This window comes from Aethalodelphis obliquidens, unplaced genomic scaffold (genome assembly GCF_003676395.1).
Source record: "Aethalodelphis obliquidens isolate GAN/ISIS:26980383/991018 unplaced genomic scaffold, ASM367639v1 scaffold70, whole genome shotgun sequence".
Lineage (NCBI taxonomy): Eukaryota > Metazoa > Chordata > Mammalia > Artiodactyla > Delphinidae > Aethalodelphis > Aethalodelphis obliquidens.
In genome coordinates this window covers 8,145,219-8,163,747 of record NW_020838014.1, presented here as the reverse complement: position 1 = coordinate 8,163,747, position 18,529 = coordinate 8,145,219, and the positions used below count along the sequence as shown (strand labels likewise).

The 18,529-nt window shown below is 42.3% G+C and overlaps 1 protein-coding gene across 4 annotated transcripts in view; it reads right to left on the bottom strand.

Annotated features, from left to right (window-relative positions):
* Positions 1 to 18,529, bottom strand: part of PDE4DIP (phosphodiesterase 4D interacting protein) — a 192,408-nt gene that overhangs the window by 15,124 nt on the left and 158,755 nt on the right. For all 4 annotated transcript variants that reach the window (XM_027091139.1, XM_027091138.1, XM_027091137.1 and 1 more), the window contains 5 exons: positions 16,631 to 16,882; positions 16,151 to 16,282; positions 15,346 to 15,465; positions 13,701 to 13,890; positions 12,962 to 13,086 (listed from right to left, as the gene is read on the bottom strand). In XM_027091139.1, coding sequence (XP_026946940.1) covers positions 12,962 to 13,086; positions 13,701 to 13,890; positions 15,346 to 15,465; positions 16,151 to 16,282; positions 16,631 to 16,882 — 819 coding nt within the window. The remainder of the gene's footprint in view (positions 1 to 12,961; positions 13,087 to 13,700; positions 13,891 to 15,345; positions 15,466 to 16,150; positions 16,283 to 16,630; positions 16,883 to 18,529) is intronic.

The window sequence follows — 18,529 nt, the reverse complement described above, 5'->3', positions numbered from 1 at the left end:
CCCCGTCCTGTCTGAGCAAAAAACAGACGCCCTCCAGCGACCTACACGCAGAGGCAGGGCCAAATCCAAAGTTGAGCCCCTGTGAGCTGTGAGAACAAAGAAGAGAAAGGGAAATCTCTCCCAGCAGCCTCAGAAGCAGCGGATTAAAGCTCCACAATCAACTTGATATACCCTGCATCTGTGGAATACCTGAATAGACAACCAATCATCCCAAATTAAGGAAGTGGACTTTAGGAGCAAGATCTATGATTTTTTTCCCTTTTCCTCTTTTTGTGAATGTGTATGTGTATGCTTCTGTGTGAGATCTTGTCTGTATAGTCTTGCTTCCACCATTTGTCCTAGGGTTCTACCCGTCCATGGTTTTTTAGAAAAATTTTTTTCTTAATAATCAATTTTAATAACGTTATTATACTTTACCTTCTTTCTTTCTTTCTTCCCTTCCTTCCTTCCTTCCCTCCTTTAGACAACGAATCATCCCAAATTGAGGAGACGGTCTCTGACAGCAAGATTTATGATTTTTCCCCCTTTACCTCTTTTAGTGAGTGTGTATGTGTATGCTTCTGTGTAAGATTTTGTCTGTATAGCTTTGCTTCCAACATTTGTCCTAAGGTTCTATCCGTCCCTTTTTTTTTCTAAATAAGAATTTTTTAATTCAATAACTTTATTATACTTTATTTTATTTTTACTGTATCTTCTTTGTCTTTTTTCCTTCTTTCCCTCCTTCCTTCCTCCCTCCCTCCCTCCTTTCTTTCCTTCTTTCCTTCTTTGCTTCTTTCTTTCTTTCTTCCTTCCTTCCTTCCTTCCCTCCTTTCCTCCTTTCCTTCTTTCTTTCCTCATACTTCTACTAATTCCCTCTACTTTTTCTCCCTTTTATTCTGAGCCGTGTGGATGAAAGGCTCTTGGTGCTCCAGCCAGGAGTCAGGGCTCTGCCTCTGAGGTGGGAGAGCCAACTTCAGGACACTGGGCCACAAGAGACCTCCCAGCTCCACATAACATCAAATGGTGAAAATCTCCCAGAGATCTCCATCTTAACGCCAGCACCCAGCTTCACTCAACAACCAGCAAGCCACAGTGCTGGACAACCTATGCCAAACAACTAGCAAAACAGGAACACAACCCCACCCATTAGCAGAGAGGCTGCCTAAAATCATAATAAGGCCACAGACACCCCAAAACACACCACCAGACGTGAACCTGCCCACTAGAGAGACAAGATCCAGCCTCATCCACCACAACACAGGCACTAGTCCCCTCCACCAGGAAGCTTAACATAACCCACTGAACCAACCTTAGCCACTGGAGACAGACATCAAAAACAGCGGGAACTACGAACCTGCAGTCTGCAAAAAGGAGACCCCAAACACAGTAAGATAAGCAAAATGAGAAGACAGAAAAACACACAGCAGATAAAGGAGCAAGATAAAAATGCACCAGACCTAACAAATGAAGAGGAAATAGCCAGTCTACCTGAAAAAGAATTCAGAATAATGATAGTAAGGATGATCCGAAATCTTGGAAACAGAATGGACAAAATGCAAGAAACATTTAACAAGGACCTAGAAGAAATAAAGATGAAACAAGCAACGATGAACAACACAATAAATGAAATTAAAAGTACTCTAGATGGGATCAATAGCAGAATAACTGAGGCAGAAGAACAGATAAGTGACCTGGAAGATAAAATAGTGGAAATAACTACTGCAGAGCAGAATAAAGAAAAAAGAATGAAAAGAACTGAGGACAGTCTCAGAGACCCCTGGGACAACATTAAATGCACCAACACTCGAATTATAGGGGTTCCAGAAGAAGAAGAGAAAAAGAAAGGGATTGAGAAAATATTTGAAGAGATTATAGTTGAAAACTTCCCTAATATGGGAAAGGAAATAGTTAATCAAGTCCAGGAAGCACAGAGAGTCCCACACAGGATAAATACAAGGAGAAATACGCCAAGACACATATTAATCAAACTGTCAAAAAACAAAACCACCCGAGCAAAAAATGGGCAAAAGATCTAAATAGACATTTCTCCAAAGAAGACATACAGATGGCCAAAGAGCCCACGAAAAGATGCTCAACATTGCTAATATTAGAAAAATACAAGTCCAAACTACAATGAGGTATCCCCTCACACTGGTCAGAATGTCTATCATCAAAAAATCTACAAACAATAAATGCTGGAGATGGTGTGGAGAAAAGGGAACCCTCCTACACTGTCGGTGGTAATGTAAATTGGTACAGCCACTATGGAGAACAGTATGGAGGTTCCTTAAAAAACTAAAAACAGAGCTACCATATGATCCACCAATCCCACTCCTGAGCATATACCCTGAGAAAACCATAATTCAAAAAGAGTTATGGGGCTTTCCTTGTGGCGCAGTGATTGGGAGTCTGCCTGCTGATGCAGGGGACGCAGGTTCGATCCCTGGTCCGGGAGGATCCCACATGCTGCAGAACAACTAAGCCCATGTGCCACAACTGCTGAGCCTGCACTCTGAGCCTGTGAGCCACAGCTACTGAGCCTAAGTGCTGCAGCTGCTGAGGCCTGCGTGCCTAGAGCCTGTGCTCCACAGCAGGAGAGGCCACCTCAATGAGAGGCCCATGCACCGCAGGGAGAAGTGGCCCCCACTTGCTGCAACTAGAGAGAGCCCACACACAGCAGTGAAGACCCAGCACAGCCAAAAATAAATAATTAATTTAAAAAGAAAAAAAAGAGTTATGTACCACAATGTTCATTGCAGCACTATTTATGATAGCCAGGACATGGAAGCAACCTATTTGTCCATTGACAGATGAATGGATGAAGATGTGGCACATACATACAATGGAATATTACTCAGCCATAAAAAGAAACGAAATTGAGTTATTTGTAGTGAGGTGGATGGTCCTAGAGTCTGTTATACAGAGTGAAGTAAGTCAGAAAGAGAAAAACAAATACCTTATGCTAACACATATATATGGAATCTAAAAAAAAAAAAAAAAAGGTTCTGACGAACCTAGGGGCAGGACAGGAATAAAGATGCAGACATATAGAATGGACTTGAGGACATGGGGAGGGGGAAGGGGAAGCTGGAACGAAGTGAGAGAGTGGCACTGACATATATACACTACCAAATGTAAAATAGATAGCTAGTGGGAAGCAGCCGCATAGCACAGGGAGATCAGCTCTGTGCTTTGTGACCACCTAGAGGGGTGGGATAGGGAGGGTGGGAGGGAGACGCAAAAGAGAGGGGATATGGGGATATATGTATACGTATACCTGATTCACTTTGTTATACAGCAGAAACTAACACAACATTTTAAAGCAACTATACTACAATAGAGATGTTTAAAAAAAAAGATACTGTAGGTGGGGGACCTTCAAGATAGCAGAGGAGTAAAACATGGAGATCACCTTCCTCCCCACAAATACATCAAAAATACATCTATATGTGGAACAACTCCTACAGAACACCTACTGAATGCTGGCAGAAGACCTCAGACTTCCCAAAAGGCAAGGAAATCCCCACATACCTGGGTAGGGCAAAAGAAAAAAAGAAAAAACAAACACAAAAGAATAGGGATGGGACCTGCACCTCTGGGAGGGAGCTGTGAAGGAGGAAAAGTTTCCACACATTAGGAAGACACTTCACTGGTGGAGAGCGGGGGTGGGAGTAGGGAAAGCTTTGGAGCCACAGAGGAGAGCGCAGCAACAGGGGTGCAGAGGGCAAAGTGGAGAGATTCCCACACAGAGGATTGGTGCCGACCAGGACTCACCAGCCTGAGAGGCCTATCTGCTCACCCTCCGGGGCAGGTGGGGGCTGGGAGCTGAGGCTTGGGTTTCAGAGGTCAGACCCCAGGGAGAGGACTGAGGTTGGCTATGTGAACACAGCCTTAACGGGGCTAGTGCACCAAAGCTAGCGGGGAGGGAGTCCGGGAAAAACTCTGGACCTTCCTAAGAGGCAAGAGACCATTGTTTCGGAGTGTCCAAGAAGAGGGGATTCCTTCCCCGTTTGCCCACAGAAGGCAGAGCACTGCCTAAACAAGCTCCAGAAACGGGCGCGAGCCATGGCTATCAGCTTGGACACCAGAGACAGGCATGAAACTCTAACAGTGCTGCTGCAGCCACTGATAATCCTGTGTGCAAGCACAGGTCACTATCCACACATCCCCCCAGGAGCCTGTTCTGCTTGCCACTGCCAGGGTCCCATGATCCATGGACAACTTTCCCGGGAGAATACATGGTGTGCCTCAGGCTGTTGCAACATCATGCCGGCCTCTGCCACTGCAGGCTTACCCTGCATTCCAATTATGACTACCATACCACTCCCTCCCCCTGGCATGAGTGAGCAGAGTCCCCTAATCAGCCACTGCTTTAACCCTGTCCTGTCTGGGCAGGAACAGATGCCTGAGGGCGACTTACACACAGACATGGGGCCAAAACCAAAGCTGAACCTCAGCAGCTGTGTGAACAAAGAAGAGAAAGGGAAATCTCTCCCACCAGCCTCAGGAGCAGCAGATTAAATCCCCACAATCAACTTGATGTACCCTGCATCTGTGGAATACCTGAATAGACAACGAATCATCCCAAAATTGAGGAGGTAGACTTTGGGAGCAACTGTAGACTTGGGGTTTACTGCCTGCAACTGACTTGTTTCTGGTTTTTATGTTTATCTTGGAATAGTGTTCAGCGCTTGTTATCATTGGTGGATTTGTTTATTGGTTTGGTTGCTCTCTTCTTTTTTTAATTATTATTACTTTTTAAATTTTTTTACCTTAATAATTTTTTATTATTCTTTCTTTTCTTCTCCCTTATCTTCTGAGCTGTGTGGCTGGCCGGGTCTTGGTGCTCTGGCCTGGTGTCAGGCCTGAGCCTCTGAGGTGGTAGAGCCGAGTTCAGGACATTGGCCCACCAGAGACCTCCTGGCCCCATGTAATATCAATTGGCAAGAGCTCTCCCAGAGATCTCCGTCTCAATGCTAAGACCCAGCTCCACCTAACAGCCAGCAGGCTCCAATGCTGGACACCCCATGGCAAACAACTAGCAAGACAGGAACACAAACCCACCCATTAACAGAGAGGCTGCCTAAAATCATAGTAAGTTCCCAGACAACACAAAACACACCACCAGACGTGGACCTGCCCACCAGAAAGACAAGATCCAGCCCCACCCACCAGAACACAGGCACCAGTCCCCTCCATCAGGAAGCCTACACAAGCCACTGAACCAACCTTACCCACTGGGGGCAGACACCAAAAACAGTGGGAACTACGAACATGCAGCCTGAGAAAAGAAGACCCCAAACACAGAAAGTTAAACAAAATGAGAAGACAGAGAAATATGCAGCAGGTGAAGGAGCAATGTAAAAACCTACCATACCAAACAAATGTAGAGGAAATAGGCAGTCTACCTGAAAAAGAATTCAGAGTAATGATAGTAAAGATGATCCAAAATCTTGGAAACAGAATGGAGAAAATACAAGAAATGTTTAACAAGGACCTAGAAGAACTAAAGAGCAAACAAACAATGATGAACAACACAATAAATGAAATTAAAAGTTCTCTAGAAGGAATCAATAGCAGAATAACTGAGGCAGAAGAATGGATAAGTGACCTGGAAGATAAAATACTGGAAATAACTACTGCAGAGCAGAATAAAGAAAAAAGAATGAAAAAATTGAGGACAGTCTCAAAGACTCTGGGACAACATTAAATGCACCAACATTCAAATTATAGGGGTCCCAAAGAAGAAGAGAAAAAGAAAGGGTCTGAGAAAATATTAGAAGAGATTATAGCTGAAAACTTCCATAACATGGGAAAGGAAGTAGTCAATCAAGTCCAGGGAGTGCAGAGAGTCCCAGGCAGGATAAATCCAAGGAGAAACATGCCAAGACACATATTAATCAAACTATCAAAAATTAAATACAAAGAAAAATATTAAAAGCAGCAGGGGAAAAGCAACAAATAACATACAAGGGAATCCCCATAAGGTTAACAGCTGATCTTTCAGCAGAAACTCTGCAAGCCAGAAGGGAGTGGCAGGACATATTTAAAGTGATGAAAGAGAAAAACCTACAACCAAGATTACTCTACCCAGCAAGGATCTCATTCAGATTTGATGGAGAAATTAAAACCTTTACAGACAAGCACAAGCTAAGAGAATTCAGCACCACCAAACCAGCTTTACAACAAATTCTAAAGGAACTTCTCTAGGAAGGAAACACAAGAGAAGGAAAAGCCCTACAAAAACAAACCCAAAACAATTAATAAAATGGTAATATGAACATACATATCAATAATTACCTTAAATGTAAATAGACTAAATGCTCCAACCAAAAGACAAATACTGGCTGAATGGATACAAAAACAAGACTCGTATATATGCTGTCTACAAGAGACCCACTTCAGACCTAGGGACACATCCAATCTGAAAGTGAAGGGATGGAAAAAGATATTCCATGCAAATGGAAATCAAAAGAGCGCTGGAGTAGCAATTCTCATTTCAGAAAAAATAGACTTTAAAATAAAGACTATTAAAAGAGACAAAGAAGGACGCTACATAATGATCAAGGGATCAATCCAAGAAGATATAACACTTATAAATATTTATGCACACAACATAGGAGTACCTCAATACATAAGGCAAATGCTAACAGCCATAAAAGGGGAAATCAACAGTAACACAGTAATAGTAGGGGACTTTTACACCCCACTTTCACCAATGGACAGATCATCCAAAATGAAAATAAATAATGAAACAAATGAAATGATCCAAAATGAAAATAAATAAGGAAACAAAAATGACACATTAAAGAGATAAGGGAACATATGTATATGTATAACTGATTCACTTTGTTATAAAGCAGAAACTAACACACCAGTGTAAAGCAATTATACCCCAATAAAGATGTTAAAAAAAATGACACATTAAGCAAGATAGACTTAATTGATATTTATAGGACATTCCATCCAAAAACAACAGAATACACTTTCTTCTCAAGTGCTCATGGAATATTCTCCAGGATAGATCATATCTTGGGTCACAAATCAAGCCTTGGTAAATTTAAGAAAACTGAAATCACATCAATCACCTTTTCTGACCACAATGCTATGAGACTAGATATCAATTACAGGAAAAAAACTGTAAAAAATATAAACACATGGAGGCTAAACAATACACTACTAAATAATCAAGAGATCACTGAAGAAATCAAAGAGGAAATCAAAAAATACCTAGAAACAAATGACAATGAGAACACGATGACCCAAAACCTACGGGATGTAGCAAAAGCAGTTCTAAAAGGGAAGTTTACAGCAATACAATCTTACCTCAAGAAACAAGAAACATCTCAAATAAACAACCTAAACTTACACCTAAAGTAATTAGAGAAAGAAGAACAAAAAACCCCCCAAAGTTAGCAGAAGGAAAGAAATTATAAAGATCAGATCAGAAATAAAAGAAAAATAAATAAAGGAAACAATAGCAAAGATCAATAAAACTAAAAGCTAGTTCTCTGAGAAGATAAACAAAATTGATAAACCACTAGCCAGGCTCATCAAGAAAAAAGAGGAGAAGACTCAAATCAACAGAATTAGAAATGAAAAAGAAGTAACAACTGACACTGCAGAAATACAAAGGATCATGAGAGATTACTACAAGCAACTATATGTCAATAAAATGGACAACCAGGAAGAAATGGACAAAGTCTTAGAAATGCACAACCTGCCAAGACTGAATCAGGAAGAAATAGAAAATATGAACAGACCAATCACAAGTAATGAAATTGAAACTGTGATTAAAAATCTTCCAATAAACAAAAGCCCAGGACCAGATGGCTTCACAGGTGATTTCTATCAAACATTTAGAGAAGAGCTAACACCTATCCTTCTCAAACCCTTTCAAAATATAGCAGAGGGAGGAACACTCCCACTCATTCTGCAAGGCCACCATCACCCTAATACCAAAACCAGACAAAGATGTCACAAAAAAGAAAACTACAGGCCAATATCACTGATGAACATAGATGCAAAAATCCTCAACAAAGTACTAGCAAACAGAATCCAACAGCACATTAAAGGATCATACACCATGATCAAGTGGGGTTTATCCCAGGAATGCAAGGATTCTTCAATATACACAAATCAATCAGTGTGATATACCATATTAACAAACGGAAGGATAAAAACCGTATGATAATCTCAACAGATGCAGAAAAAGCTTTCAACAAAATTCAGCACCCATTTACGATAAAAACTTTCCAGAAAGTGGGTACAGAGGAAACCTACCTCAACATCATAAAGGCCATATATGACAAACCCAGAGCCAACATCGTTTTCAATGGTGAAAAACTGAAACTATTTCCTCTAAAATCAGGAACAAGGCAAGGTTGCCCATTCCCACCATTATTATTCAACATAGTTTTGGAAGTTTTAGCCATAGCAATGAGAGAAGAAAAAGAAATAAAAGGAATCCAAATCAGAAAAGAAGAAGTAAAACTGTCACTGTTTGCAGATGACATGATACTATACATAGAGAATCCTAAAGATGCTACCAGAAGACTACTAGAGCTAATCAATGTATTTGGTGGAGTAGCAGGATACAAAATTAATGCCCAGAAATCTCGTGCATTCCTGTACACTAATGATGAAAAATCTGAAAGAATAATTAAGGAAACACTCCCATTTACCATTGCAACAAAAGAATAAAATATCTAGGAATAAACCTACCTAAGGAGACAAAAGGTCTGTACACAGAAAACTATAAAACACTGATGAAAGAAATTAAAGATGATACCAACAGATGGAGAGATATACCATGTTCTTAGATTGGAAGAATCAACGTTGTGAAAATGACTCTACTACCCAAAGCAATCTACAGATTCAATGCAATCACTATCAAACTACCAAGGCATTTTTCACAGAACTAGAACAAAAAAATTCACAATTTGTATGGAAACACAAAAGACCTGAAATATCCAAAGCAAAACTGGAGAAAGAAAAACGGAACACGAGGAATCAGGCTCCCCAACTCCAGACTATTCTACAAAGCTACAGTAATCAAGACAGTATGGTACTGGCACAAAAACAGAAATATAGATCAATGGAACAGGATAGAAAGCCCAGAGATAAACCCATGCACATATGGTCACCTTATCTTTGTTAAAGGAGGCAAAAATACACAACGGAGAAAACACAGCCTCTTCAGTAAGTGGTGCTGGGAAAACTGGACAGCGACATTGAAAAGAATGAAATTAGAACACTTCCTAACACCATACACAAAAATAAACTCAAAATGGATCAAAGACCTAAATGTAATGCCAGACACTATAAAAGTCTTAGAGGAAAACATAGGAAGAACATTCTTTGACATAAATCACAGCAAGATCCTTTTTGACCCACCTCCTAGAGAAATGGAAATGAAAACAAAAATAAACAAATGGGACCTAATGAAACATAAAACCTTTTGCACAGCAAAGGAAACCATAGACAAGATGAAAAGACAACCCTCAGAATGGGAGAAAATATTCGCAAACGAAGCAACTGACAAAGGATTAATCTCCAAAATATACAAGCAGTTCATGCAGCTCAATGTCAAAAAAACAAACAACCCAATCCAAAAATGGGCAGAAGACCTAAACAGACATTTTTCCAAAGAAGATATGCAGATTGCCAACAAACACATGAAAGGATGCTCAACATCACCAATCATTAGAGAAATGTAAATCAAAACTACAATGAGGTATGACCTCACACCGGTCAGAATGGCCATCATCAAAACATCTACAAACAATAAATGCTGGAGAGGGTGTGGAGAAAAGGGAACCCTCTTGCACTCTTGGTGCGAATGTAAATTGATACAGCCACTATGGAGAACAGCACAGAGGTTCCTTAAAAAACTAAAAATATGATGAACTGGGTGATTAGGATTGACAATGTATACACTGATGTGTATAAAATTGATGACTAACAAGAACCTTCTGTATAAAAAAATAAATTAAATAAAATACAAAACTTAAAAAAAAAAAAAACTAAACTAAAAATAGAACTACCATATGACCCAGAAATCCCATTTCTGGGCATATACCCTGAGAAAACCATAATTTAAAAAGAGTCGTGTACCACAATGTTCATTGAAGCTCTATTTACAATAGCTAGGACATGGAAGCAACCTAAGTGTCCATCGACAGATGAATGGATAAAGAAGAAGTGGCACATATATACAATGGAATATTAACTCAGCCATAAAAAGAAACAAAATTGAATTATTTGTAGTGAGGTGGATGGACCTAGAGTCTGTCATACAGATTGAAGTAAGTCAGGAAGAGAAAAACAAATACCGTATGTTAACACACATATGTGGAATCTAAAGAAAAAAAATGGTTATGAAGAACCTAGGGGCAGGACAGAAATAAAGACGCAGATTTAGAGAATGGACCTGGAGACACAGGGAGGGGGAAGGGTAAGATGGGATGAAGTGAGAGAGGGGCATGGACTTATATATACTACCAAAATAGATAGCTAGTGGGAAGCAACCACATAGCACAGGGAGATCAGCTCTGTGCTTTGTGACCACCTAGAGGGGTCGGAGAGGGTGGGAGGGAGAAACAAGAGGGAGGAGATATGGGGATATATGTATATGTATAGCTGATTCACTTTGTTATAAAGCAGAAACTAACACACCATTGTAAAGCAATTATACTCCAATAAAGACGTTAATAAAATAAAATAAAAAAGAAACGAAATTGAGTTATTTGTAGTGAGGTGGATGGATCTAGACTCTGTCATACAGAGTGAAGTAAGTCAGAAAGAGAAAAAGAAATACCATATGCTAACACATATATATAGAATCTAAAAAATAAAATTAAAAAAAGGTTCTGATGAACCTAGGGGCAGGACAGGAATAAAGATGCAGACATGGAGAATGGACTTGAGGATGCTCAAGAGGGACTTCCCCCTTGGAGGGGGAAGGGTAAGCTGGGACGAAGTGAGAGAGTAGCACTGACATATATACACTACCAAATGTAAAATAGATAGCTAGTGGGAAGCAGCTGCATCCCACAGGGAGATCAGCTCTGTGCTTTGTGACCACCTAGAAGCGTGGGATAGGGAGGGTGGGAGGGAGATGCAAGAGAGGGTGGATATGGGATATATGTATACATATTGCTGATTCACTTTGTTATACAGCAGAAACTAACACAACACTGTAAAGCAATTATACTCCAATAAAGATGTTAAAAATAAATGTCTCAAAAGAATAAAAAGAAAAAAAAGAAGATATGGTACATATATACAATGCAATATTACTCAGCCATAAAAAAGAATGAAATAATGCTATTTGCAGCAACATGGATGGACCTAGAGATTATCATACTAAATGAAGTATGTCAGACAGAGAAACAAGTATCATATGATATCACTTATATGTAGAATCTTTAAAAATGATACAAATGAACTTATTTACAAAACAAACTGACTCACAGACTTAGAAAGTTATGGTTACCAAAGCGGAAAGTGTTGAGGGGGAGGGATAAATTAAGAGGTTGGGATTAACATAAACACAATTTAATATAAAATAGATAATCAACAAGGACCTACTGTGTAGCACAGGGAACTCAATACTCTGCAATAACCTATATGGGAAAAGATTCTGAAAAAGAATTGATATATGTCTAACTAAATCACTTTTCTGTACACCTGAAACTAACACAACATTGTAAGCCAAATATACTCCAATATAAAAAATAAATTTTAAACATTTTTTAAAAGAGAAAAAAAAAATAAAAAGGGAGCAAAGTATGAAGACTTACCCAACCTGATTTCAAAATTTACTATAAAACTCTAACAATGTAGACAGTTTGGTATTGGTGTAAGAATAGGCATATTGATTAATGGAACAGAATGGAGAATTCAGAAATAGACTCACACATATATTGAGAAGTGATTTTTTTTTTTTTTGCCTTGGCAATTGTTTTTCAATAGATTGCCAAGCAATTAGAAGATAGTCATGGTGATGAAAAGTCAATTGTGTTTCTATATCTTAGCAAAAAAAACAATTATTTGGCAATTGAAATAAAAATGTTATCCCACACACGAGAAATACTTATGTATAAGTTAAAATATGAAAGATGAATATACTAAAAATTACAAAATATTATTAACAGAAGTTATGGTCACTTGATTGTCAACAAAACTGCCAAGGTAATTCAATGGGAAATGGCAGTCTTTGTAACAGATGGTGCTGGAAAAACTTTAACCTTTTTCTCACTTCGCATACAAAATTAACTCAAAGTGAAATGCAGTCCTAAACATAAGAGCAAAAGCTATAAAACTGCAAGAAGAAAAATACAAGGAAGTCTTTATGATCTTGAGATAGACAAAGATTTCTTAGCTAGGACATAAAGAAAAGCATAAATAATAAAACAAAAAATTTGATTAATTGACCTTCAACAAAATTTAAAAGTTTTGTCTTTCAAAGACACTAAAAAGACTTGGAGAATATATCTGCAAATTATTTTTCTGACAAAAATTCCAGAATAAAAATTTCTTTAAAAAAACTTTTAATTTTCTCACTGGGGTAAGAGCAGGTTTTCTGCAACATTGGCTGCATGGGTGGTCAGAATTCACAACATTCAAGACGTTTTCAAATGATGATATCACCAGGACAGTTCTGTGTATTTTTTTTTGAATTACTGTATAATCTGGACTTTGATTAACTTGTCTCAGACCATGCAGGTGGGTATAGTTCGACTCTTGTGGCCTATTTTTAAGGATGTCGAGGCTGGATCTTGTTCATGTCACCAACCTCTGGGCTTTGTGTGTGAGAGCTCTCCTCTCTTCTTATTGGGATCCTCAATGACTGAGGTTTTTTTTCTGAGACAGAGCAAGATAGGTTTCCAAGATCTCCACAACTCCCAAGGTAGAGACTTCACCAGGACACTTAGCAAGAGCAAGAAGCTCATAGGGTGGGGAAGAAGGGAAAACATACCTTTCAGCCCCTTCTTAGAATTGCCATAAAGTGCCTCGTAGATCTGTAGCTCTGACTGGAGGGACTGGAAAAGCTGCTGTTTCTCTTCACACTGATGCTGCAAGAGGGCCAGCTTATGCTGCAGCCTGTCAGGGGAGAAGCAAGGGTCCGCTGAGCTGGTGGGGCCCCACCAGGGCAAGAGGCTGTGAGCCAACTTCTGCATCATAGAATTCTAGCCCTAGATGTCAACTCAGGGGTCATGAAGACCATCGCTTTTATTTTACAGATGTGGCAACAGAGGCTTGGAAGGTAAAGTAACTGTGCTTGGAGTCATGCCATTAGCTACCATACCTAGGACACACTACCTGGTATTCTTACTGCCCCACATTGCTCTTTTCATGTTGTCAAGCAGTTACAGGGTTTACGCTGGGGACCAGCATCATGGCTGGTGTAGAAGCTTCCTAGGTTATGGTGGGACTAATATCTTAAAACTAACTGGAAGCACGAGAATGTACTTTCTCCAGAATCTGATATGCTGAAGCCTTCCATAACAGGGTTTTACTCTTTCAACTCTGGAGTGAAAAAGACATTCCCAGAGAAGTCCTTCCTTCTGTTCAAAGTTACCCATAAATCCGATATAGCGGAGGGGATAGTGAGGTTTCCAAAAACCTCAATGGCAAGACCATTAACCATCTTGCCAATATCCCTTTTGCTAAATCTGAAAATGGACCACCTTTCTTATCAGTGGGCTCCCTCTAACCTGGAGTCTTTCTCCTGGAGAGATAGTCGTTCCTCCTCGAAATGCAAGATCTCCTGCTGCTTCTCCTTCAAGTCTTCCAGAAGCTGCTGCCGTTCCACCTTTTGGTGCTCCCTCTCCATTTCCAGCTCTTGAAGCTGGGATTGAGAGGTCAGCAGAGCCTCCCTCAGGCATTCTGTTTCCTGGGAGTGCTCTGGTGGGCAGAACACAGGAGTACATATATTGTAGGGCCAAAGGTCAGCAGCAAGATGAGCCCAAGCACATCCATCCTGACAAACAGAACTAAAGCAAAAGGAGGGCCAGCGAATGCTGCCAGGAGAGACAAAGTGAGGGTATGCTATCATATCCACACACTCAGAGGGATGGGAACCTCCTTCTCGGCAATGCCCTTTGATCCTGATTTAATACGTCCCACCTTGCTTTTAGAGAAAACACTCTGCTTCCTGACGCTCACTGTTTTCTAAGTCCTCACATACCTTCTGTGCAGTAATCCATTCTTGAATTTTGCCAAGGATCCACATCAAAATTTCTTGTCTACAGTTTTTAGTATATATTGTTTTCATCATATTGCAAATAGAGCTATCTGTCCTTTCCTGGTCTTGCAGCATCTCTCTGATCTTCATGGTTTCTCAAAGACTATTGACAGGGACTCTGAGAATAAGGCTCCGGTGCTGTCAGTCGTCTGGGGCAGAATCACCTGGGCCTGGCAGACTGAGCTCTTTTAAATCTTACTATCTTCTCACCTGTGAGGTCTGTTCTGCTCTTTCCAGGCATGCAATGAAAGTTTAGTAGTTCTGCCTTCTCCCTTATCTTATAATTTTTGTTATCTTCCCAAGCAGAGATCACTCCTCTCACATCTTCTTGCTCTGAGGAGGCTAAGTTAGAAATATCTCTTGATGTCTTTTTCCTTTCCCACAAGCATTCTTTCCTTCTGGGCTTAATCCTCTTAGCCACTATTCTCTGTCTGTTATGGCTATTCAATAAATATTTGCAAATAAAAATAATTTGTAATTGAAAGTATATTGATTCCATTTAGTCAATTAACACTAAGGTCAGCTGCCCCACCAGGCCGCACAGGAAATGATGCCCACACGTGGATGCCCACTGAATAGTGTTGGGAAAGCTCTGGAGGGCATTTTGCTAGCATCTTCAGACACAGAGTCATGAGGACTGGTGACCAAAGAGGAGCCCTGAGTGTATGAGTAGGAGGTGGTGAGGAGATACGGGGATAGCAGATCAGCATGGGAGGGATACACAGAGCTGCCACATCTGGAGAAACCTGAGAGAGTGTATCGGCCTCACGTTGCTCCCTGTCCTGGGTCCAAACTAGCTGTGAACTGTGGGCAGGTAGAACAGGCACTGAGGTATGCAGTTTGAGAGCTAATGACTGAATATCTGCAGGAGGGTTGCACAGAGGTGGTGGATTTCCTAGAGTGCCTTGTCCTTGGAGCCTAGGAGTCTAAGGGCCCGTGGTTGGGAACTGTCAGGAAGTAGCCCTTTCTAGACTGAGAATAGCTATGGGAGTTTGGGGTTGGAAGGTCTGGGTAGCTCTGTTCTCTCCACCTCGTCTCTTTACTTCTCCAGTTGGTGACTGGTACAGGCAGGGAGGAAAGGGAGTAACCACAGTTTGCGGCTCTTGACCACTCACCTCTGGAAGCATGACTGAGCTGAGCCTGAAGCCTCTGGTTTTCTTCCCTAAGGACTCTGTTCTCATTGCAGAGCTGAGGTGTGGACTCCAGGCCCGGACTGTAGAAGTTAGAGGTGGGTCCTGTCCCAGGAAGTGCAAGCAGGCAAGTTACACATTTGGGTAATAGACGCTCTCTGTGTTGCTCATTCTGTATCTCCAAAGATACTATCCCAACCCAGCAGAAAACCCAGAGAACTCACATCCCGGGCCTAAAGCCTGATGGGCTGAATGCCTGGCTTTCCTGTGGCTCCTCTGAGTGGGTTCTGTGCGTGCATTACCACGTGCCCTGGCTGTAGCTGTTCAGGAGACCCTTTCCCCTAAATAGCTGCTGCTGAGCTGTGGGCAGGACAAGGGCGTGTGGAAGGGACGGCTTCCAAGTGTCAGCAGCCTGGGGGTGGGGGAGTGGGGAGGAAGGCCACCTCGGTAAGCGGCTGGAGGAGGCCCTGCAGACCTGGCTCTACCACTTGCCAATCACAGGACCAGGACACAGAAGTCAGCAGGCAGATATGAGCAGATTCGGATGGAAGAGAAGTCAGAGGATTCTGGGGACCAGACCTGGTTAGATCTGCCGCGAGGAAAGTTACTCTCTGAGCTCAGATACAGCTGCAACGGGAGCATAGTACTTGCCCCCTGCCTTGCTGGTGTAAGGAGCAAACACAGAAAAGCAGACCTCGGTGCTTTGAAATCTGCGAAGGTCTGCCTAGGGGTTGACCTTCAGCAGCTCCCTAATTACAACCAGAAACAGGAAGGCCTGGGCCTCTCCTACCGCTTCCGCGGGCAGTGGAGCTGAGCCTGTGTTCCAGCTGCTCCCGCAGGCGGTCGTTAATGCAGATGGACTCCTCCAGGCGCTGGCGCAGGTTCCGGATTTCACCAAGGTGCTCCTCTAGCAGGTCAGTCCCTGCAGTCACCCAGCAGGACAGGAGGAGGTGGGAGGTGGAGAATCTTGGTCACTAGTGGGGCCCACATGGGGGGTGTGGGGTTTGGCCAGTGGCCTCTCAGCAAGATCCCTAAACATCACCGGTCTCTCTCACGGGCATCCAGGAGCTCAGGTGACTTTGTTTAAAGAGTAAATTGGCTTCAAACACAGGACAGCTGGTGCTAACCAAGCCCCATGGGCCTCCTCCCATGCAGGGGTTCGTGTAAGGGAGTTGTAATTGTACATGTACAGCTACCAGGGTAACTGGTAAGTGTAAGGGGTTTCACACGGTTTAGAAAAATAATTGACCTGCTCGGCTTTGTGCTTTACCTGTGGGTTTGGAGTTAAGCTGGTACATGGAGGAGCCTGAAGATGGTTCCCCAGATAAGCTTCCTTTCTGAGGCCTCATCATGTCCCACTGGCCTCTGCTGCCCAAGTACCCAGGCTCGAGGATTCTGCCCAGTTCTATGGTGCCCCTCAGAGGAGAGAGGGGCTGGGCAGGGTTGAGGTAGTGGGAAGAGCTGGCTTCTAAATGGTTGGTTGGCAATGTGGCTGGGGAAGCAGGATGAACATTGCTGACACCTGGGCAGAAAGAAACATGAATGAGAAGCAGTATCAGAACAGAAGGATCGGCAAGGAAGCATGTGATTGCTAAGAACAGACACTAAAGGGGACACGTGGGCTATCAGAGGTCCCAGTCTGCTGGGAAATTCCAATTAGATGAGGATTCCCATCCTAGAGGCTATAACTTTTCACCCCTTGTATTTGCTAGCATGAGACACCAAGAGGTAGGGGATGAATAACGTATCAGAAAGTCACTAGTGTACACAAAAGGGAAGTCCAGTGGCCCTAATCCTGGCTCCTGTGATAATTCCTCATGACAGAATCCAGGGAAGTTCCAGAAGTAGAACTCACTGGGAAAATCAGAGGTTAAGAGTGTGATGGGCCGTAGCACTGAGCACACCTGTGAACGGGAACATTTGTGTCCCTATGAGTACTTGCTGTACCCAGAAGCTAACCTGCCAGCTTTTGGGGTTGTCAGAAGAGGAAGGGGGTATAAATCCAGCTAGACATGGTGGCCCCAGTTACTCCAGAGTGAGGAACTTCTTTGCTGAGGCTGGGGGAGGTTCTAGGTAAGGCAAGAGGTGATTTCATTCTTACCCAACATGGTTCCAGGAACTGAAATATGTCATCACTCATGTCTAAAGAGTCATGAACACTCTTCCATGGGGGAGGGAGGACCTTTCATTTCATAGGCTGGTTCTTTCATAGATCCTATGAAATCATGGGCCTTCCCATTATCTCTGCTTCTGTGTAAAAAGAAGCCCAACTTGGTGGAGAGAGGAAAGAGGTGAACAGGGCCATAGTTTAGGATATTCACATTCAGAAGACTACTTTCTTCCAGGGATTATCAATATGGGCAACAGAGTAAACAGGTAGCTCCACCTAAGAAATAGGAGTGAGGAGTGAGGTCATGGTTCCCTCCAACCAAGCCAACCCCCTTTGAGGGATTAATGCAATTGGCAGTTGCCAATTTTGATCCTCATTTATAACTGTTTCTCAAATTTGGCCACATACTGGAATCATCTGAGACAATGTAAAAGCATGTACTGGTGCCTGGACCCCCAGAGGTTTTACCTTAATTGGTATCAGTGCAGCTTGGGCACCGGATGTTTTAAAATCATCCCAGCTGATTCTAGGAGGCAGGAAAGTTTGAGAAGTATTGTCATGGATCTCCCCTTCCCCAATTTGAAAAATACTAGATATTCATTAGGATCACAGGAAGTTAAAGAGGGAGATGAAACACGTAAGCATCTAAACTATAGTCAGTAATTTTTTCTTTTTTTTTGAGGTACGCGGGCCTCTCACTGTTGTGGACCCTCCCGTTGCGGAGCACAGGCTCCGGACGCGCAGGCTCAGCGGCCATGGCTCACAGGCCCAGCCGCTCCACGGCATGTGGGATGTGGGATCTTCCCGGACTGGGGCATGAACCCACGTCCCCTGCATCGGCAGGCGGACTCTCAACCAGTGCGCCACCAGGGAAGCCCTGTAGTCAGTATTTTAAAGAATGTGACTTCCTGCCTCTCTCACACCTCCTTCAACCCCAACCCCACACAGGCAGAGGGGGAAATCAGTGATTGTCGACAGTCAGCTTACTATCTCACCAAGGTCATAGGAGGTGCCAAGTCTATCGGTAACGGTGATCAGTATTCTCATGTTCCAGTCTTC